General features: G+C 33.5%; 1 protein-coding gene across 1 annotated transcript; it reads right to left on the bottom strand.

The window, feature by feature from the left end:
- Nucleotides 1-137: 137 nt before the first annotated feature.
- On the bottom strand, nt 138-18,431 carry LOC110018899 (mitochondrial import receptor subunit TOM20-like). The gene is made up of 6 exons (XM_020716375.1): nt 18,166-18,431; nt 17,923-18,001; nt 17,677-17,846; nt 17,538-17,585; nt 7,820-7,903; nt 138-376 (listed from the first exon to the last, which is right to left on the bottom strand). The coding sequence occupies exons 1-6, from the start codon at nt 18,262-18,264 to the stop codon at nt 254-256; spliced, it is 603 nt and encodes a 200-aa protein (XP_020572034.1). The 5' UTR covers nt 18,265-18,431; the 3' UTR covers nt 138-253.
- Nucleotides 18,432-23,721: the final 5,290 nt, after the last annotated feature.

Genomic DNA, 23,721 nt, shown 5'->3' with positions numbered 1-23,721 from the left:
TAAAAACTCTTAGTAGCAAAATTAACATAATAGAGAATTTACAAACTGAAATATGCAGAATTTAGGAATAGTGATCATTGCAAATCTAGCAGACTCATAAGGGGAGCAAAAAGATTCACAAAAGTTACAAAATTGTACCGTTAATTTTCATATAAGAAAACTTCCACAAGTTTTTACACCGAAGATGGGCCACATTTGTGAAACTTAGGTGCCACTGAGAATTGTACGATGACAAGGACAGGAAAGCATATTTTCACCTAGGTGGTGGAGGTATATGACTTTTTGCCATACCGACCCATGTGACGATCCCTATAGCGAGAATTACCCAACCAAGTATGTCATATTTAAGATCGCTTTTTTTCTTCTTTTTTGACACCTAAAACATATGAAAATAAAATTTAGAACTAAAAAAACGAAAACATATTGAAAACGACAGTAAAAGAATTTATGAACGGTATTGTATTTATTTCCTTGAGAAAAGAAATCTTAATAACCTGCAGGGATTTTTAAAAATACTAAAAAATTTTAAATGGGCTTAAAAAAAGCCACATGAAAGGGAAGTATAATCATAGAATAAGTCAAATACTATCGAACCAAAAAATTTCCAAAATTTATAACTATCAATGAACAAAAATAACAATTGTTCAAATATTTTATAGAACACAAGCCAGTGGAATAACATAAAAAAAGCTAGGGAAATCCATAATTTTTGTGTGAAAATAATACAAGCTTCAATAGAGATGGCAGTATTGTTGATGAAGGTCAGATAAAAAATCACAATTTTCAGTAACTTAGTCATTGGTGGCACACATGCAAGACAATAGTGAAGTACATTAGTCATCCAAGCCTTGCATAGGGTTGGATTCAATTAAGATAATGTTAAATATTAATTCCCTATGTCTAGCTTCATTTTCCTTCTTAGGGATGTACGCATATATTGCTAATTATGTAGGTATTCCAATATGTTGCATCTAATGCCTGAACACTCTAAAGAAGCCAATAAAGTAATTAAATTTTGTTGAATAATAATCCATGCTATTTCCAAATACTTTAAGGATTATGGATTTAAGCTTCATACCAATCTCATGTTAAAACCTATGCAAAGTGGTACAACAAAGAATCCAGATCTATCACATGTATAGTATGTAAATTATTAATATAAACATTAAATTTTATACTTGTTGGAAGCACAAGATTTGTTATATACTTGATTATAATTTGAGCTGGGTTTGGGTTGACCCAAAATCAATGTAAAATTCATCCAAGCACTATTCAAATTCAAGTTAGGCGGGTTCAAGTCAGGTTAATTCGGCTAAGCAGGTCATATTTGACTTAACTGGTGATATTGATATTAAAAAAAATGTATTATCTATATAATAGATGGCTCGGATCGGATTTGGGTTAAAAAAATCAATTCCATTTAGGTTTAGGTAAAATATTTTGACCAAACGAGTTACGTTCAAGACAAATATATTCGTGTTGCATCAAGTTCAAGTTAGAACTGAGCCTGGTTCATCAACATGAATTGACACCCTTACCCCCAATGAACAAACTTTAGGAATCTTTAAATACTTTGAATCGATATTATTTTGAAAAGGATAGTAAGTTAATCTTTACTCAATATTGAACTAAAATCATAAAAGGGAAGCATGTTTGAAATAAAATTTTATTTTAAAAGTTATATCTAACTACATTATAAAATTATTTTAAAAAATTTACATACAAACTACAAAATTCTTATACATTTATATATCTGACATCTTAAATTTGACATTTACATCTATAACACTTCGTGTCATAAATCTATGCATGAAAGGTCTGTTTCACTTTTAAAAATTCAATAATAATAATTTTCTGAAGTAATATTAAATATTTGATTGCTATGCATAGAAAAATAAAAATTTAATTGTTTGATGTAAAGACATTAGAATTGTATGACATGCATATTAATTCCCTGCTATTTTAATTTATATAAATTAATAAACTTCATGATTATCAATTAATATCATTCTTAATTTTTTTATGAATGTAAAACTATCTAAATTTTTGTTCTAGGTCCATAAATATAAAATTTTAATAGCATAAAAAAGAATTCATTAATGAATACAATTCCCAAAATACTAAATCTAATTTGATCTATTGACTTACTACAGTATAATCTAATAAGAAATATGAAATTAAATAATATCACACATAAATTAAGCACACAATACATAAGAAAACGTTTATTGACAAGCTATTAAACCATTTAGGGCATGTTTGGCGCAGCAAAAACGCGGCCCGCTGTTAAGTTTTCGCTTGTTTGGATGGTGTGGCGCGGGCGCATTTAATTAAGCGCGCCCGATAAGCCACACCGCGATTCCATCCCCGCTTCTTCAATGTTATTTGGCATTCTTTACTCCTGTGCCCTCCCTCCTGCTCGGCCTCGTCTCGCAAGTGATCTGCCTATAATTTTTTCTCTACTCTCTCTTTGTTAACTAACACTTACGAAAGGGTTTTTACCGACATTTGCTTCCTTGTTCTTCCAGCATCCTCTCCCCCTCATATCTTTTACATGGACTTGCTCTATGAGACGTATGATTTGCACTGAGAAATTTTTTTTTGGGGGATTTTTACATACATGGCACTGGTGACTTCCTTCTCTTCTCTATTTTCGGAGGCTACAACCCCATTTTTTTTCAACGTGCTTTGCGATTTCAATTGGTTTTGGTATTTTTTGTTTGTGGCCGTTGGTTGAAGCATACAAAACATCGGTTCTGCTATGTTGATTTTGCTTTTTTTTTTTTTGTATGATTACATACCTATCACCAATCTATATTTGAGAAAAACTTAGAGTGACATATGAACAACAATCTTTCGGCTCTCGTATATTTTATTAATATGGATTGGGATTTCATCAAAAATTTTGATATTCGAGTGAAAATTTTGAGAAAAGAATGATAGATGGTGGCGCAGTTGTTAACAGAAATGTTTAAGGTTGCAAGTTGTTTTTTTCTGTTTCGGGTTGCAAGCTGGTTTTAGCAGCAATGTTTCAGGCGTTGCTTTCTCTATGGAAATTTTAGAATTTTGTGATATTCCCTTAACTAGAGCAACATTCATCAATAATGTTTAGGGAAATTTACAAACCCAGCATAAATCTTATGTTTTTACAGTCATGACAGTTGTATGCATAATACGAAGTTTGAAGGATGAAGGTAGTCATACTCGTGTGTATTTTACGGCTTCACCATGATTTCCCTATGTTGCTTATGTTGTCATAGTATTCATTTTGATGTGTTTTTACATATTTGAGTGTTGTGTGCATAAATATTAAAGTAATTGTGTAGATATGTAAATTCATTAGAATTGTGTGTTGTTTATGTAAATGAAGCTTGTTGGATGTTTGGATTGTGTGGGTTTGGTGTATGCTAGTTGGATGAAATTTTGCTAAAAGAACTTTTGGGAGAAAAAAGTATTGGATGATTGGATTATTTCGCAGAAAAATAACGCCTATAGCACAAATAAAAAAAATTAGGATATTTATCTAGCTATCTCAGGATTATTCTTTAAAGTTTAGAGAAATTTACAAACCTAGCACACAATTACTATGTGTTTATATTCATGGTAACTATATGCATTTATATGAAAGTTACTTTCTGTCGTTAGGTATGAGTTATTAATCCTAAAATGATTATCTTACAAATAATATTTGAGTGATGGATGTGGAGGTGGTGGTGTGTGGTGTGTGGTGTGGGGATGGTGTGGGGACAATGGTGTTTGGTGAGGGGAAGGCATGGGGACAAGAGTGAAATACGACAATTTTATTTTGCTTGAGTTGTGTTAATAATTTTCTGTGTCAAATATTTATGTTGTTTAACTCTTTCTATGCTAGTAACACAATGGTTAAGACAAGAGAACTCAGTTCATCTATTATGTGGGATAAGGAAGCAAAACTAACATTTTGCGACCTCTGCCATAAGAAACGGGCATTGGTTGGGATGACGCTTCGGAAGAATAGCGGGCTGAGAGATTAGGGTTGAAAATAGATCAAACATATGTATTATGATTTTTTTTCCTTGAAATATAAGAACATATCCATGTCCCTTTATGTTGTTGGTAATGTCAGCAACCAAAAAGTTCAACTTCAGTGGTATTGACCTTGAGTTGGAAGAGAAGTTGAACCGTATGATTGGTGGGATGTGGCAACAAAGAATAATGCATAGACCCCTAGTGAGCCAGAGTTTGCAGGCAGAGCTGAGAACTTGGATGTCGAACAAACAATTGACCCCAACAAAGAACCTGGCCCGAACCAAAATGAAATCCACTAGTTAGTCAAAGAGTGTCCAAGGGTGGAGAAAAAGAAAAAAGAATGAGATGCTTTCATTAGAAGACAAATTTCACAATCATTAGTTTCATGCACCAATGACCCGGGGACATCATAAGCAACTTCCATCCAACAAGTTATATATGAATTTTGTAGGTAACTCCAACATGCCATTATATTTGTTCCCAATGAAAATGCTGGAGGACCATACCCGTAGAGAGTTCTTCATGACGATGTCCCAAGACCGTAGGGTCAATTAGTTACATTATTTTTATGACAGCAGGAGTGCTTGAATTTAATTATTTGTCTTTGCACTATTTGTTTTTTTTTTCATTAGGTTAATTTGGCTTCTGCTTTGTATGTTTCTTCTTTTGATTTGGAACATTGTTAATGCTGCTTTGGATGCTTGTTTTTTCATCGTATGCTTTGTTATTTGCTTTTTCAAGTTCATTTATGATTGTTGCTTGGCTATAAAATGTTGTCATGGCATCTAATTCGGTGATTCTTATGTGTTACTAAATAGATCACTTGCCTAACATGGATTCAAAAAGAGAGACGCTGGTAGAATTGTAGATGCGGTATGCTTGATATATGAGTACTACAACTCATATGTAGATCGGTTTCCTTGAATGACATCATCTTAACTTCATGATAAATGGGTTGGGGAGTTGTTTAAAGGACACCCAACAAGATTCAACAACATTTTTCGTATGACACAGCTCGTACTTATTGGTCTCTTAGATAAATTATAGAGGAATCATAAAATTCATGGCTCCTCCAGGATGACTTCCAAAAAGGTGTTAACAATAAACCTCTATAATTTCTCACATAATGAATCTTATGAGAGGAGCGATAAAGCGATTATAGCACTCATCGAAGACGATCAGCAGATAATTTTCAGTCGGATTGAATGTTCTTGTTAGTTTATCATCAAAAATTAACAAGTTCGATGGCCCAATTTTTTTAGAGGGCTCTCATAGAGATTACACATGACCCGCAGCATGTCATATTGTAAGACAATTCTTTTTTTCGTTATATTCAGAATTCAAAATGAGTACATTAATTTACACAAAATTCTTTAATCTTGCAGAATTGTATGGAGCAATCGATGAAATACACATGGATACACACACGTGTATCAAATAATGAAAATGTCGCATTCATTGGACGGTGTGGATCACCAACACAAAATGTATTTGTTGTATGTGATTTCACATGTGTTTTACTTTTGTTATGACTGGTTAGAAAGCTAGTGCAAATGACAATCATATCTTCAAATTTGTCACAAGAACTCAAAAACACTTCCCTTACCCACCCCAAACTTTGCTCAACCATTTATCCTATTTAGATATTTTTCAGTACATAACTAATTATTGTATTTGTGACAGACAAATATTACTTAGTAAATGTTGGATATCCCTTACAAATGAGTATCTGAAGCCATTTTCGAGTACTATTTATCAAATTCTCGACTTGGAAAGAGTCAGTAACATCACTCGGGGAAGGAAAGAAATGTTTAACAAAAGACTCATCCTTACGCGATGTCATTGAAATAATATTTGGATGTAGAAGAAAAAATGGATCATACGCGTGATATTTCGATATACGCATTTCCTAAACATGTGAAGATTGTGGTGGCCACAATAGCTCTCCACAGCTAAATTCATTAGAATCCTTCAAGTCGTGACACTAACTTCAGCAAGGCCAATGAAGATCATTTACATGTTCCAATTGAAGCATTTGAAAATCTCGTAGAACATTCTTTATCACTGGTAGAGTTAAATTACCTGAGAGTTGCACCCAGGATGGGAATAGTGTTGGGGAAATGATAGAGTTGTGAGAGCAGATTGAAAACGTCATTGTTGAATGTTGAATGAACCAATTTTTTTATATTTTATTTCCAATATGTGATGAAAACTTTTATCGTTTGTTATATCGATGTTTTATCCAATAATCTATATTTTGAATCTCAATTTTATTTCTCGCTCATTTGTAAGTATTATTCCCCACTTGGATGGCCGAATAGACAACCCGTAAATATATGTTATATAAATATTTACTGCATGTTTAATTTTTTTCGACCTTAAGAGTTCTTCTGGATGGCTTACATGTCATTATCGGCTATGTAAAATATCAATGAAAGCAACCAATTTCTTCTATTTTTATCGATGTTATGGTTCCTTAGGCTCTTATGGATAGTTTTTTTGGTGATATGCATATGTGACACATACGAGTTTGGTATTATATAGTTTGAAACCTTTTTTTATAAGGTTTGTTGTCCTTTTGTAGCGACAGATTTGTTAGTTTCTGTTATGTTCTCTGAAACCTCAGAGTTTAATAAAACTTGCATTAGTTAATTGTAATACTTTTTTCGCTAATATTACATTTAAGGGTTTGTGTCTTGTTATTTTAAACATTCATAAAAGATGAGCTTGAGAACTTCTAGTACCTCCAAAGCATTGTACTGCTACCGTGGACTACCATACTCTATGTTTACTTCGCAACAGCCACATAGCTACAAGAGACAATTTTACAGGTATACGAGGAGATGATAAGAAAGTTGTCTTTTTTTTAAGTGGGCAAATGGGCTGGAAAAATCGATAGCTGATAGCAATCGGGTGTAGGGAGTTTCCCTGGATGACGGCTTATTTCTTCACATAAGCCCAAGTGCATTTTAAAAATAATATTATCATATTATTAATTGTTATTTTAATATTCTTTTTTTTTATTTTAAGTATCGTGCTACTCACTGTTTAGTAAGGTGTCTATTTATATGTTGTAATGTTCGAACTAGATATTTGCTTTCAAGTATGAAATGTGCTAAGTCTGAACAGTTATGTTGTAAAAAATATTACAGTACAGAGGCAGAATGATCATTTGTCCAGAAACAGTTGCAGCATAAATGTTTCGAAACAGCAAAAAACAAACAAATAGTCAGTTACTCTGCAGCAGCTTCTGAGCTATAGCTTCCTGTCATAGCTGTTACGCAGTAGCTTTTTATTGAGGTGCAACTGCCCCAAACATACCCTTAATGGACTTAAAAGGGGTAGATCACTTCTCCTTAAGCCAAAATACATGAAGTAGCGTGTAGAAGAGACGAGTTGATGGCCAAAACTTGCATGTGTGGAAGGAACACAACTTTGGTAAGTAATCAAAGATTGATCAAGGATGGAGCTAGAATAGTTCAAAAAGAACTTGGGACGCACGCACGCACGCACGCACACACAACAGACATACATACATACATTGGATTTCGTGATATATTTTTTTTCTAACTCTAGTCTGAATTAAGGCTGGCTGGCTCCATTTTAGCATGACTCATACTCAACTAATTATTTCAAGAAAGATCACAAGAAATCAAAATACACCAATAAAATAATAAAAAATTTGACTTTTTATTACTATTGAAAAAATCAATGTAATCCAATTTTTGGAGGGAAAAAAACAATGCTCTTCTAAGTAAGAACATACAAAAAGAAAAAATTAAGCTTATATTGCTAAATATTTGCATCAAACCTTTGTATTTGAGGTTGAGGAGCGCCTACTTGCATCTGGTTGATTAGCCATCTGCCGTTGAATCTCCATGTGCAATTCAGGTCCCTGAATATTACATTGTACAATGTGTCAAAGGATTTAAAATCGTTATTTAATGAGTGACTGGTAGTAAACATTGAAGAATGGGCACAATCACTGAATATATATCTGCAAAACTAAAAACCATAGTTAAGGATCAAACATCATGGATCCGTTGGCTATTAATAACAATTCATTTAGAAAATGTCAGGGCCAAAACAACAAATCATGGTAAACTTTGCATGGAAAATTAGGAGGGCCCGCTTAGCATCACTTTCGGTTTCTCTTTTCATTTTCGTTTTGGCTTTTATTTTTTAAGAACACATTTGATTAATATAATTTTTATATATTTTATTTTTATTTTTATTTTTATTTTTAAAAACAAAACACAACTAGTTTCTAAATCATTTTGAGTACTTTTCAAAGTAACTATCATGAACAAATATGTTTTAATTCAAATCAAAACATAAAAAAATTAAAAAAAATAATAAATGAATTAAAAAAACAAAAATGATACAAAACGGCCCCAAAGTTATTGTATATGTTTTTATTTTTTTATTTTAAAAACAAGCACAATTAGTTTCTTTAATATTTTGAGTATTTATAAAAGTAACTAACATGAACTAATATATTTTAATTCAAATCAAAACATAAACAAAACAGAAATAAAATTAATCAAACAATTAAAAAAAAACAAATGTGATCATAAACGGCCCCAAAGTTATTTGAGTGAGATCTGCTTTCAGACCCTTATTTTTCCCATATGCAATATAATTGACAATTTAGAATAAAATTCAATCATTACTTAATAGGGAGCATACATTTTTGCGGGACTGACTACTCAATGAAAAATTGGGGGCAAAATATTCAAATTCAAATATCCAAAATGGCATTGTTTAGTACGACAAACCACTAAATCATTATTAATGTGGATATGAAAATTCTATTTTCATTGGATATGCACATTGTGTGCACTGCTGTAATTTTGGTAGTCTCTAACTTATTTTCAAAGTTTTTAGTTTCTTTTTTTGTCCATGTTAATGCTTTTTATAGTGATTCCTATGAGAAAAAAGATACATTTTTTTAGTGTTCTGGTTATCTCATTAGACTTGGTTTAACATTGCAAGTTGTTTCAATGTAACACTTACACTCGCTTGTTCAGATGTATCCGATTCTATGCTTCAATAAACAAAGGATCATCTGCTTTAGAATTTAAATTTTATTATCGTTAACTTGGCCATAGTTTTTTTCGACGGATTATACTTTCACCATTATGTTGCTCTATTGGTTTCTCTTACAAAATTCATGATAGAAAAATTCAGCTGCTTTTTTTCATCTAATCTTTGTAACCAGCAATGCATTTATCAATGGTGTTGCCTAATATTCTCCTTTTCCATATCAAATACAATATAACAAGTACTATAATACTTGAAATCATTGATGTTCATAAGGGTCATTTGCACCGTACACATGAAATAGCTAAGCAATGAAGTAATTAATAACGTAGCACTTAGCAATTTTCGCTTGGAAAATCATCTTAATCTAACCTTCACAGGAATACTCAATTCATTTTATCGCCTACTAAGCACCAGAATTCATATTAAGCGTACTTTTAAGTATTCAATCGCCAAAGCTTAAATTGTTATATTCTTGGATCTCAAAGCATTTATCATGGGTGTCCCTAAAGGATGTGTTGGCATAGCTGATGCTAACAACACAATTCATGACACAATCAAACAGCACTCTGCAAAGACTTTGTCTGAATTCAATGCCAAGAAACTGAAATAAGAAACACTAAAATACAATTGGGTAAATTGTACAGCAACTATCACAAAGGCATATTAACGTTCTACCCATCAAAATAGAATTTAACCCAAGAGAGCATGTGGTAAAAAATGTTACAATGCAACAAAAACTTTCATGCATATACAGGCATCACATTAATTGCATGTGGGCCTGTGGCATAAATTATTAGGTCTCCAACGCTTTGCATTACTTTGAAGAGCTCAACAACTGCTCACCAACTAAATTGCTATAGAAAATCTGATCCTCATATTAGTCCGCTCAAACAATAATAATTGCATGTAAATAAAGAAATAATACAAGCTTGCCACAGAGGAATATTCAACATCCTTTTTGAGGAAACAATTTTCTTTATTTCAAACTGGATCATCATTATACTCTATCAAGAATAGCCATTTCCTCATGAATATTAGTTGAACACAGATACATTGAAACTTTAATGATACTCCAAACGAGTAAATGCAAGCTCAGATCAAAGAATCCAGAATGCTTTCACTACTAGCATTTATCACACGTCGCAAGGAATCATCATTACAAGAGAGGTCACCGCACTTCTCCATATTGTACAGTAGTTAACACATTCCATAACTTTTCAACCGCCAATTATCATTCTACCACAGGAATAGCAAACTCCATACAAGAGATTTAACTTTTGTCACCCATCCCTAAGCAAACTCATCTACGTGTACCTTCACATGGTCTCATATAAGAGGCGGTCTAGGTAACTAATGAATAAATAAAGAGAGCTAACACAAATTCTATATACTTGGATACTTTCTCTGGCCTCCTCACAGAGAAACTCAAGTTTAGCTTGTTCCAACTTTTCATCTATGTTTCTCTTTCGAATGAGCTGTCTTTCCTCCCAAAAAAAAAGATAACAAAATTTGATCATCCATATTATGAAGCGTGATATGCAAGACACATCAATTATGCCTTGTGCAAAAAATAAATATGGCCGAAAAACTTCATCACAAAAACCAACATCAATTCAATTTAGAACACTTGCTAATGAAGGCATGCAACATCAAAAAAGTCATGTAGGGAAGCCCTCCAATAGCTGGACATATGTCATTCAAGATCAACTTGAAGCACAATTCAAAGACATGCAATATCAATTAGTTGCTTTAATTGATGCAGCCAAGTCCGCTTCAAACTTCCAATATGTTCACATAATTGATGCAGACAAGTCCGCTTCAAGCTTCTAATATGTTCACATAATTGATATAATCAAGTCCCCTTCAAGCTTCCAATATATTCACACAGCTAACTAACTTACCCATTCCTCAGAAAGGCAAAGCTTTATTATTCGTGACATTCTTGCTCCTCCACGTGCATAGGTGCCATGTATTCCCCTTCCACACAAAGAAATCAACAAGTTCTTCCTCTTGAAGTTTAAAACTTCTCAAGTGGAATTGTACAAAAGAAAAACACGATCAAAGTAATCATTTTGACATGGTTCAAGATCTCGTCCCTGAATAATGTCTTTAATGTTGTTCAGCACCATATCTCCGCCATATTTAAAGATTCTACAAGAAGATGGTTGAACTAACTTCCTCCTTGAAGCATTACCTCATTTGATGAAGTCGAGTGCCTGTTCCTGGAATAACTTTATTTACTTGAAAAGACCTATAAAGATCTCACTTTTTCTTAATGCCAAGAAAAAGAGGGGAAGCGCATAACAGAATACATGTTAAGGTTCAATCAGGTCTCTCATGAGGAGCATGAGAGCAACAAATTAGTTGCAAAGAATGCATCTATTGTGGGATTACAGCCCAAAAGCTTCCATTTTTTTTTGTTGCAAAGAATCCTCCATGCAATATGGAGGACCCTCTTAAAAAAACTTCAAATTACATTAGCAATGAAGATACCGGAGAAAGCCCAAATCACCACGAAAAAGCATAATTATTATTACTAAATTTAAAAGGTTAAAAACACGACTCTTGCGAACATGAAATAAATGACATCAAATATAAAATAAGCCCTACGGCGATGGCACAAGGCGGGTGGGTGGCAGCTGGCCAACAGGAAGAATATGGGTTTGGTGAAGGTGACAGCAGTAGGATGGGTTGGAAGGGAATCATCCCGTGGAGTGGGCTGAGGCAGCTGTTGGAGGGGTGGGGATGCGCTGCTGCAGCGACTAGAAGGGTTGGAAGCAGGTAAAGGCGGCACTGACTGAAGGGGGAGATGCCTGGCAGTTTGTCTGGTAGGTGGAAGAGGTCGGGGCCTTATGGAGTAGAGCTAGAGGGATGGTGGGATGCTGGGTTGTGGCAGGGGGGGGGGGGAAGGAGGGGCCAGCCACTAGCAGAAAGAGGGCCAGAATGGGCCTGTAAGGCTGCAGGGAGGTGTTCGGAGTTCTGGATGGCAGATGAGATGGGCTTGGAGGCTTGTGCAGTCAGTCGTGATAATAGTGACAATTTCTTCTAAAGTTTCTAAGGCTTCATCTTCTTCCTTGAGTTCTTTAATGCTAGCATCCAATTCACTGAACACTTCATCAAAAAGTTCCCTTTATTTTTTAAGTTTTAGCTATTTATAATTCAATTACTCCATGAAGTATGAAAATTTCTTTCTTTGAAAGAAATCATCTACTAGATGTTGCAAAAAAAAATGATATGGCTATCCAAAAATAAAGAAAACAGAAATTCATAAATGTTTTACTTTTGTTGTTATTTGTTATCTTTGGCGATAATTGGCATTATGAATGCTAAAACATTCAAAAGCAAAACAATTCAAATCTAACATTTACTTTAGGAAATTCATAGTTGCTAGACTACAAATAATCTCTTCATGGGTTTCAGCAATTCATGAAAGAATTGATTGGAGCTGGAGGAGTGCGCTGAGGCAGCTATTGGAGGGGTGGGGACGTGCTGCTGCTGCGACTAGAAGGGTAGGTAACAGCAGCACTGACTGAAGGGTAGGTAACAGCGGCACTGACTGAAGGGGAAGATGTCTGGCAGTTTGTCTGGTAGGTGGAGGAGGTCGGGGCCTTATGGAGCAGAGCTGGAGGGATGGCAGGCTGCTAGGAGGTGGCAGGAAGGGGCAGCCACTAGCAAGAAGAGGGCTGGAAGGGGTCTGTAAGGCTGCTGGGAGGTGGTTGGAGGTCTGGATGGCAAACAGGATGGGCTTTGAGGCTTGTGTGGCGGCTAGAAGGTGGCTTGCGGCTGCTGGAATGGGGTTGTAGGCCAAAACGACAGTAGAGAACATAGTTTTCGGGTGTTGGAAGCAGGGCTAGAGAGGCTGCGGAAAGATAAATATCTCGTCGGGGTTGAGATACAGTTAGAGCAGCGTCCGAACCCTTGAAGACGATCATCACCTCAAACGAGTTACAACCGGAGCACGTTCTCACTATCGAGTACAACCCTCAGAGAAGAACAACACCTCAAAGGCAACAACTAAAATCAGCAATCATCAAAAACCCCCCATCCTAAGCAAACAAAGCAAAATATAAAAGATCCTAGCACAAATAAATAGGAAGTAAGTTGAAATTGGGATAGAAGTGTAAAGTGGTAGAAAAGTTAGGCAATAAATAGGGTGGATTTTGAATTGGAATTGGAAAGAAATATTAATAGGAAAAGGGATAGAAAAGGCGAGCAATGGAATAGGAAGGAATTGGAATTGGATAGAAATAGGAAAGCGGAAGGGGAGAGAGTGGTTGAACCACGGCAATGTAGCAGCTACAGTACCGCAACCCGGTAAGCTCCCGCAAGAGCTAATATTCCAAGTTATGTCTGCATCTTTTTTTCTCTCAAAAACAAGAAAGAAAACAAGAATGAAAATGACAATAACAAACCTTCTACTCATAAAAGAACAAAAATAAAATTTTCCAATCCATGGAGACAATTCAGATGACATCTCATAGATCCTTGAAGGCAAACGCTTGAATTGCCTTATACCAGCTACTATGACATACATTATCTCCACTCCATAGATTACTCACATTTATCGAAAAAATCATTCAAAGAAAGTAATACATCAAATTTCAAATTTCAATGAAGAAGTTGGTTGAGGGTTAGGATAAATCAAAGTTCTATTTGTGCTATCACGGCCATGAACAAAGCAAAAAAGACAGCATAATACTAAAGGCTTTACTTCAGAAGCTAATTAAAGAGGGTTGTCTGAAGGAATATACTTTTGATAGGCATGCTGCCAAACGACCATAAGAAGATACTATAGATTATCATACTAGAATCATAATCATTCAAACAATGCATGCCAACATAGTAGGTTTAGCCAGAATTCTCTACAAAAAGTTGCCTGAAATGGCTGAATCAATCTAAATTATATTCTTTTTCCTTGCCAATACTTTGACTCCAAACTCAATTATCTGCTATCATATAGAAACATTACAAATACATCCTCATCATGTTCTTGGTCATAAAACCTTATAAATCAAATCCTCATAAGCACCTGTAGTCCGGTAAATTACATGTTACTCAATCTTATCAGAGCATAGGCCTCAACTCTTACAACTTTCATCTCTCCGATGGCTATTTAATTAGTTTCTCAGGAAAAAGATATCTCTTTCAAGATATACTCAACCTAGAGGCTGCTAGAAGGAAATGGTGATGCAAAGGTCACGCAAGTTTACTTCAACCTATAATTTGCAACATTTGTCGCCCACTTCTCAACTCCTTTAATGCACCGATAACTTTCTGGCACCTAACAATTAATTTTATAATTTTTGGTGGCACTATCAATATAAGGATGTCATTCAATCACAGCGGTGTCCCTAGAGTACTGTAAAGGAAGACACCATTGCCAAGTAAGAGAAGGAAAAGAAGCTATTGAAGCGCCCTCCAATGAAGAAGAGCCTACAAGGAAGAAATTCCACTGCAACTCTCTTGGTCCACATAATTGTTTGATTAAACTAATTTATTTATTATGTAAAATTGCATATCATCGTGCGGGAACCCTCTGACATGACTACATAGAAAATAGCTATTGCGACCACACATCAGTTTCTCCATTTATATCGTACAACCTTAACACCGGAAGCTATATGGTCACAATTATCATGATTCTATCATATAAGAAGACTAAAATATTTAAATCCATCAAATCTAGGTATCAACTTACATTCCAATGAACCTCAAAAATTATATATAAAAGTCGAGCTTTGTTTTACTAGTTCTAAATATTACCTCCATTATTCTAAATTTTTAACTGATTTCAATCAATGTCTTACTAATCAAAACTAAAAATTTTTCGAGAAAAAATTGACCAAAATTATTTTTGAAATGCTCTTGAACCCTATCACTCCATAACACTTGAATAGTTTTTTTTTTTTAAATAATTTTGCACCATGGTGTAATTTTGTTTTTAAGTGTTTACCCTTCATGTTTATTTATTAAATAAACCCAACTTAACCTAGATTGAAACGATGATTTTAAAAGCACGCTTCATGAGCAAAGTGGAGCGAAACGCGTGACGTCCACTGCGCTTACTAAAGCACGCTTCAATGAGCTAAGGTTTGCAAGTTTTTTTTTTGCAATTTTAATTTTTTTTTATTATGCATTAAACTATTAGAAATTGTTGGAAATTTAAATTTTTAGATTCACCCACAATATTTATATTCAAGTTAGGTATTGTAAAATATTTTTTTTTATTTTAGATCAACTTTTAAAGCATATTTTATATTTTGTAATTGTTAATGAATGTACTTATACATTACCAGTTTTATATAACCAATTAGCACTTGGTTAATAAATGAGCCACTTCGCTCTGCATTTTACTCTTTAAAGCAAACCTAAAGCCTTGTGCAGTTGCACAATGCATTATGCTTTGCACTTTGATAGCATTGGTGTGATCATCCATAAATATCACAAATCATTTTTTCTTAGAAAATATAAGATTTTTATAAGGACCTCCAATATCGCTATGAATCGTAAACGATGCGGTTGATTTGTTGGTTTAGTGAGAAAAAAATGCAGGATGACATTTAGCAAACTGAAAACCCTTCAAAATAATAGAATTCATTGAAAAAATAAATATATTTTTATTCTAAAATATATAAGAGGACAAGCGTTTTAAATAATGAAAACTACGATGACCTAACATATAATGTCATAACAAAATATCATTCTCTTTAAAAATAAAAATAGAATTAAAACAAATACATTGGAATTGTCCATTCAGGTCAAATTCATCTTCAATATGATAAAATCCATCATTTTTCTTAGCACAATAAATCATGCTCTCGGTGACCAATTCTTGAAGCTCACAAAAGGAATAATTAAAAATTAGTTTAACTTTGATGGTCAACCATAATTTTCTTGATGGACAACAAGTTATAAGACAAATTGGGAACATGGGGTACGCCACAAAGGGTTAACAATGAAGTGAGTTTGACATTTCTATCCCGACAATTAACGAGAGGGAATCGCCGACAATTTTAACATTTTAATTGTCTACACAAGGTGTGTTGAAGAAAAAATATTTTAGAACAGTCACTCATATAATCAATTGTTCCATAATCAATTATCTAATAATGTATAAAAATAAAAGTGGCACCTAACAATGCAGTGACTAAATCTTATGCACTAAAGAGCGAGACAGAGTCAATGACAATTTTGAACATTGAAATAATTTATGCATGTGCTCTAATAGCTCATTGATGAAAATGAATGCATAAAAGTTTACAGAAAACTATTGAGTTTCTTCATCAATGTATTGATAAGCTCGATCTTCACGATTGAATTTTGATTTCCAATTCACTGGTTTATCCAGAAACTTCCAACATGTCCCATTCGTGTGTCATGATTTTTTGCGAGGCTCATATCATGATTTCTTATGCCCTTCTTTGTCAGCATTAACTATTTTAATATAAGAGTCGAGTACTCATATTCAATGTTACGATGAAGCTTGGTGTTAGATAGCATAATTTTTCTTCTTGACACTTTATGTCTAACCCTAGAAAAACTTCTCGAATATATGGTAGAGATTTCCTGTAGAGGATGTAACCTCAGACTCCATCTAAACTCCAAGTCAGACCAGCTAAGAACATTTAGACCAGATCATTTTCCTCTCTCCTTTTACGACCCTAATTCTCTCAAATATTGTCATAATATTAAGCAAGCACTTGTTATAATGTTACTAACGCATTATAATACGTAGTAACATCATAGTTATTTTCCTTGAATTTTGACAGTTGAATAAGAATAAGTCTTGATTTTTTAACATGATTCGATAGCAATTTCGAAGGCGATAACTTGACTCTAATTCCATGTAGGATTTGGGAGAGAAAATAATTATTCCTCTTTGACTTCATGTGTAACATTTACAAGATAAATAGCAGGTGAAGGCTCCCAAAAGAGGAAAGTCACAAAATCAGCCACAAACCCCCATGCTAAAATTCAGAAATATAAATTTCAACTCACCAACAATAAAAAATTCTAAAAGTAGAAAATACCAAAAAAATGACGACACTAAAAATAAAACTTTCTAAAATTCCAATCATTAAATTATTGTTTTTGTATGTAAATACGTATATGTACCCTATATTTCAATAGCAATGACATGACAAAAACTCTTCTAACGTAAATTACATCCTTACTCAGACCACTTATTGAACATCTCCTCAAACAATATGTGAAATTTTTTTAAGATACTTTCAGTCAACTCACGGTATACCAGTTAACAATAGCGAAAGTAAAACACCAAAACATTATTGTTAAACCCAATTGCAAGCTATACAGTAAATCAATGATAATGCTCCTAAAAACTTGAGATGAGAGGTCCAAGCAATAAACCAGTTTAGAAAATCTTTGTGCAAGGTGAGACACGTTCAAAAAAAAAGCAGAGAAGAGAACAAAAAATGAATGCAGAAAAAATTTAAAAAATACAAAATAAACAGTAAAACTACCTTAAACGAGAATTCTAGTGACTTCATGTAGATCTCATTGCCTGGATCCTACAAGAAACACAAACATTGTCGCTCCGCATCTTTAAATAATCTCTTTTTTTTTTTTTTTTAATTACGAAAGCAGCGAAGATGTAAACACCTCCTCCAGTGCCTGCTGAAAGCACTGCGTTGCCTTCCCGAAATATGCCTTTGCAGCATCGTGGTCATTAAGGGAAAATGCATGGGAAGTGTGCGCATTGCCCAAACACCAGAGGGTGTCATGTTTCCTGGGATCAATCTGCAGGGCCTCCTCCATCTTTGAAGCAGCGTCTACAGCATGGCAGTAAATTAGAACCGCTATCATATGTAATAAAAGTGCAATATCGTCGTTAATCACAGTAAAAACCTTTCACTAGTTTCAGTGACTCGGAGGGGATCTGGAATTGCGACAGATCAAGCAGTGCTTTGCCCCACGTGGTGAGATTCTAGAAAGAGAGATAACAACAACAAATCAACTGAAAATATAAAACACGGCAGAAACAACCCTCCGCAGCCACAAAAGGGGTACGAGGCAAGTCGAAAAAAAACCAAGAAAAGGCATAATGCGATAGCAGCGATACTGACAACGAGTTGGGATTCCGGGGCTTACCTCGGCGTCGAGGGGATTCTTCGCGTAAGCAGCCTCGGCTTCCATGCGAGCCTGCTGGTAGAAGAGGAGACGATCGTAGTCGATCTGACCCAAATCCATGTCGCAAACGAGGAAGACGAAACGCCAAGAATCGCTTACGCTTTAGGGTTTTAGGGTTTTAGGGTTTTAGGGTTTTAGGGGTTAAAAGTTGCACCGCTGTTGCAATCGACACAGGAGACCCTGCCCGCTCGCCACGCGGAACGACCGCGGTTGGGCGTAAATTTTTTGAAGAGCAATAATTCTACATCCTCGTACGATTTATAATTCAGATCTTAATGGAACTGATGAGGAAAATTATTATTTTATATATATATTGAGGCAATTATAAACTTAACATTTTACATAATATAAACTATTTAGATATTTTTTTATCAAAAATATCACTATTTTAATTAAAAATAAAATAAAATACATCTTTTATATGTAGTTGATGTAGCATATATGTAAAAATTAAATTTTATGTATAAGATATGTAAATAAATAAGAATTTAATGGTATGTATATAAATCTTTTAATTATTATTCAAAAATATCTTTCGAGGAACTATGCTTTGTACTTTAAAAAAATGTTTTAGAGTTGTATGATTGTGTTATAATATTTTTATCAATGATGTCACCGCTATGTTATTGTGATTAATGTTATATATTTATATTATAATGCCTATTTTGCTTTTGTTCGTGTTTTGTTTATCTTGCATAGTAATTAATGCTTGCAAAGCATCATTTCTCTATTAAACAAGGGTCAAACAAAGCCCAATCGAAGTTTGAACCTATTCAAACATTCTCAAACCTTTATTGAACTTTATTGAAAACTAGTTAAATCTACTATGAGCCCCGTTTGATCTATTCGTAACTCAATCTGACCAAATTCAACTCTAATTTAGATATAATGAAAGTTTAGTCGTTAGTTTTGCACAGTGTTCAAACTTATTTAAACCTTTTGAGAAACCTCATCCAACATTTTCAAGAACTTAACAAAGTAGCACAACATTTCAACATAAACTATTGAACCCTAGGTATGAAGCGTAGGACGGACAAGAGAAATGAAAAAAGAGTGAGTGGTAACATAGAAATTTTGATAGGGTAAATTAGTAGTCCTTTATTCTTAAACTCAATACATTTCCATTTTTGTTAGCAACTTTCATTTATCCAACGCAATTGCCCTCAGAAGGTAGCCTTCCAATAAACTCGTTAACACACTTGGATGAAAGTTTTTGCTCCTTAAATGAGGAGATCAAAAGTGTAGCATTTACTATGAATGATAACAATGTACACGTATTTGAATTGCTTCAAATTCCTAACATTATTTTTTTCCTCTTTTCTTTTTTCTATTTTTGTAAGAAGTGTCGTTTAAAATCTTCAAGGAGTTCTATATCTCAAAAATGAATTGTTTGAAATAGATTCAGAGGTCTTTAGCAGAAAGATTAGCCATTACAACTAACCGACTAGTTGAGTAATTGCAAAGTGTGTTTATTATAAAGAAAACCAATCCTTAAGAGAGATGATTTGTACATATAAGTCATTTATCTTACCGTAGACACAAAGAACAAATGTTTTTGACATTAATTGGACTTCATGAGAAGCCTTTGATAGTAGATGAAGCTCTATTATAAACAGTAAAACTCAACGACTTCCACCTTTTCTAGAGCTAAACGATCTTGTTTGTCAAGGACAGTAGTAAATTTAAAGAATGTGTTGATGACGTCTTAGTAAAAACCTTCATCTAAAAGAGAATCTGGAAGGATCTATTATCTAAGTCAATCGTATTGGGCTAGCAACTAATTTTTCCTTGAATAACTGCAGATGATAAAAGAAATAACATGCATCATTCTAAACCTTAAAAACATGATTAAATGGTTGTCCTAAGCAAATGGTAGTGGAAGCTTGCCTGAAATAATGTCTCCTAAGAACAAATTATCATATACAAGTAACTTAAATAAAATGAGATTTAAGTCAAGGTTATGTGATAGCAAAAATGCCCTGAACTTTTAGACAGAGGTACATTTTGGTAATGATCCCTTCGTGGCTCATCAAGACTTCTATGCAATCACAGTAGTCATAGTCTCAAATCTCAATTTCCTTACAATCAAATTACAAAAAACTTGAATTGTGTTCTTATACAATCTTAGCACTTATAGCTTTGTTTACTTTAAACTACTTTTGCTTTTATCACTAGCTTGAGTTATTCTCACAACTATCTTAATTTCATGTCATCCAAGAAGTCAAAATAATTTGTCAGTATTAAGCATGAACCCGTCATACATTTTAAAATGAAACACTCCAAATCTTAATGGCATAAGAAAATTTTATTATAAAGTAATGAAGAACATTGCACTTCAACTCCAAAGTATAGAATAAAAGAGTTAGTATGTAGAGGTACTATAATAGTACAACATAAAGTATGAAATACAATCATGCAATATAAAGCCTTAAAATCTATGAAAATAAAAAGTATCAAATGAACCGATCACCTAAGTCTCTCTTAATGTTATGCTCATCTCTGGTGCCTCAGTGCTACGCCTTTGATACCTCTCAAGTATTTTCACCTTATTGATATTCATACGAAAGGTAAACAATGTCAAAAATGAGCATTCACTTTCGTCATAAGAAGCCATGTATCGATAGAACATAAGCAAAACCTTGTGGAGAATAATTTAGGAAGCTTTACATACATAAACCTCAATTATGTACTACATATCTAACACCTCAATTCAAATTTTACGTGGATGCCACCTTACCTATGTAAAAAAATGTGTATTTCACAATTTAAAAGTAAAAATAGTGATATTTTTTATGTGATTATATATCTATTCTTGTACTTGGGGAAGAAGGTCAATGAAATAAATTCACAATCATTCTGATAAATTTCTTCCAAGTTTATTTTCTAATAAATGTACATTGAATCACTCATGGTGTGTTCATTTCGACACAATAGTACCAAAAAAAATTGAAGTGATGCAAAAACTTAGAAACCAACAAGAAGTTCTCAAGAAAACTTATTTCCAATAATGGAAAATAAAATGCAGAAGAATTAGAAAAATTTAAATCTATGTAAAAAAATTATGTAAATTTTGTTGGAGTATGGAGTCTGGCTCCCGAAGCGCAAAAGTCCAACACCTGATAAGAGCGCTCCAACACCGCTCTTGTGAGCGCTCCTGTGCCGCTTCTGAGGCACTCCTGTGCCGCTACTGTGGGCGCTCTTGTGCCTGTGTTTGTCATAGGCATGCACAAACCCAATGTAATTATGTCGTCTATTTCTCTATTGAATGCACAACAAACTGAGAGTGCATAATAATTATGCTCTTCCTCGGCGTGGTTATGTTGTCGAGGCAATAGTTTGATTTCGACTATTAATCTTTGATTTGAGGGACGAAGAATGGCTGTCTTGTGTGCAACAATTTTTTATAGATTTCTTGTGAAGCAAAAAAGGATCGAGGAGGAGGATTTCAACGGGAGTTTTCTCGCATAAGATTGAAAGAAAGGGTTGGAGCAAAGTTTTGTATGTTTCTATATTTATTTGCAGACAACAAATCTGAGTGTTTACCTAAGTTCATTTTCTCAAATTCAAAGTGAATTTTTTTTGTTGTGTCGCTCCATGATTTTACTTCGTTCTCGGACTTTTCCGGTAAATTTGTTAGTTTATTTATTTATTTATTTATTATTTTCTTTTTTGTGATTGCTTTTTTGTGTTTTGGTTTGAAATTTTATTTCAAATTTAGAATTGTTGCGATCATACTCTGTGGTATGGTTTTGATTTCTCGTTGATGGAATACCTAAATGCTCATTTTTTTCATCCCAAAAAATTTAACACCAATGATGCAATTGATCATCAATTAAGTAAGTTATATTAAGTATATATTTAGCATTGATTTATGAGAATAATCATAAGCACAAAGAGAGATGTTAGATGCTAATTCAAGTTATATCAACGAATTAAGATGCCTAACCTAAAGAAAGCAAGAAAAAATGAGAACCTTAATGAATGATCTAACATGTGAAAAGCTTAGCATAATTGCAGTTATAAATAATTAAATATGGGCATCAACTCATTGTTAAAGGATGACGCAGACCCTACTATAGAGGAGGCTAACCATCAAGGGAAAATATTTCGTCTGGCATCTTAACGTTAAATTATGTCTCGACAACAACAGTAGAAACTTCACACGTTGTTGGACCCCACTTACCCTTTAAAAATTAGAAAAAAAAAAATCAAAATTATGACCCGAACCCAACCCAAGAAATTATTACTCCCAAGGTTCTAATATTTACCACGCACTTCCAGGCGTGAGAAATCGGATTGAAAGTTAGAATAAAAAAGTTGGTTTTTGAATTATGAAGAGGAGAAATTTTGAAGACAAAGAAGTTTAATAAAGAAGTTTGAAGAAAATCTGTGACGATCAATAACAAACAAAATACCAGCGATATCTTAATTTAAAACCTTGTGATAATTACTCTCAAATTGGACAGTATCGTTGAAAACCACCTCAAAATTATCATAATTTTTTTCAATACATAGCTGAGTAATTGCTTTATGTTGATATAAGTTGGTTGTGTTTGTCTGCGAAAAATTTTTATTTAATATAGACTTGTGGCAATCTACGGAGTCATTCACACTCTTAATCGGTATTTATCTATTAAATAAGCTTAATTCATTTTGCATAATGTGCTAATATACCTTTATTCAGAAGATTTTAAATCCTCTCGATGCGTATGAATGAAAAATTATAGATAAAAATATTATTTTAACTTGAACCTAAAGCTGAAAGAAGTAATCTTTTATTTTTAGGAAAGTTCTTGTAAGAAAAATTTTGTTGTTGGCAATTATTGTTCAAAAAAGAACAAGTGTATTGTCTCATTTTTAAAGAGAACTTAGAATTAACAATCATATAACAAGCAAATAAGTGTTTTATGTTGTCTTAAGTTAGTTTCCTTTGACATGTTAAGACTTCTCACAAACTTTGCACCTAATTATAGAATTGTAAGACCCAAACTCTGAAGGAAAATCTTATATTTACTTGAACCGAAAGGTAAAATCAGTGTTATAATATATTTAAGATTATTTGTGATAAGAGAAATTTTATTTTTAGGCAACCTTTGCTCAAGAAAGCACTTGCTTGTTGTATTAATAATGAAGAGAAAGTAAGAATGAAGTAACTTTAAAGGTTGAAACCACTGTTATACGCTCCTCTGGGTTACATTTCCTTAGAAACATTCTATTGGAAAAAAAAATGTTATATTTATTGATTGCAAAAGATGAACTTATTTATAGGTATATAGGACCAAAATTCTGAAAAAAAAATGTTATATTTAGTAGAAATGAATTGTGGAGTCACAATTTTATGAAATTTTAAGTTAGCTTTCTTGAGAGAAATTTTGATTTTAGGCAAACCATGTTCAATTTTGCACCTGTGTATTGTTACCCTTTTTATGAGAAACTTAGAATTAACAAACCTAAACAGGTTTAATAAGGTTTTTACATTGTTGTAGGTTATGTTTATTTAATTTTTTTTGGATATTT

Source organism: Phalaenopsis equestris, unplaced genomic scaffold (assembly GCF_001263595.1).
Source record: "Phalaenopsis equestris unplaced genomic scaffold, ASM126359v1 Scaffold000036, whole genome shotgun sequence".
Lineage (NCBI taxonomy): Eukaryota > Viridiplantae > Streptophyta > Magnoliopsida > Asparagales > Orchidaceae > Phalaenopsis > Phalaenopsis equestris.
Note: the sequence above shows the minus strand (reverse complement) of the source record. Positions and strands in the feature narration are given on the sequence as shown.

Bases quoted from the DNA above. Each gene is read 5' to 3' on its own strand.
- LOC110018899 (XM_020716375.1), bottom strand. From the start codon at position 18,264: ATGGATTTGGGTCAGATCGACTACGATCGTCTCCTCTTCTACCAGCAG. The intron at 17,586-17,676 runs GTGTTTACATCT...TGTTTCTTGTAG, and splicing joins TTCAGCAGGCACTGGAGGAG to GATCCAGGCAATGAGATCTA. The intron at 377-7,819 runs GTTTGATGCAAA...CATATGTTTTAG, and splicing joins CCTCAACCTCAAATACAAAG to GTGTCAAAAAAGAAGAAAAA.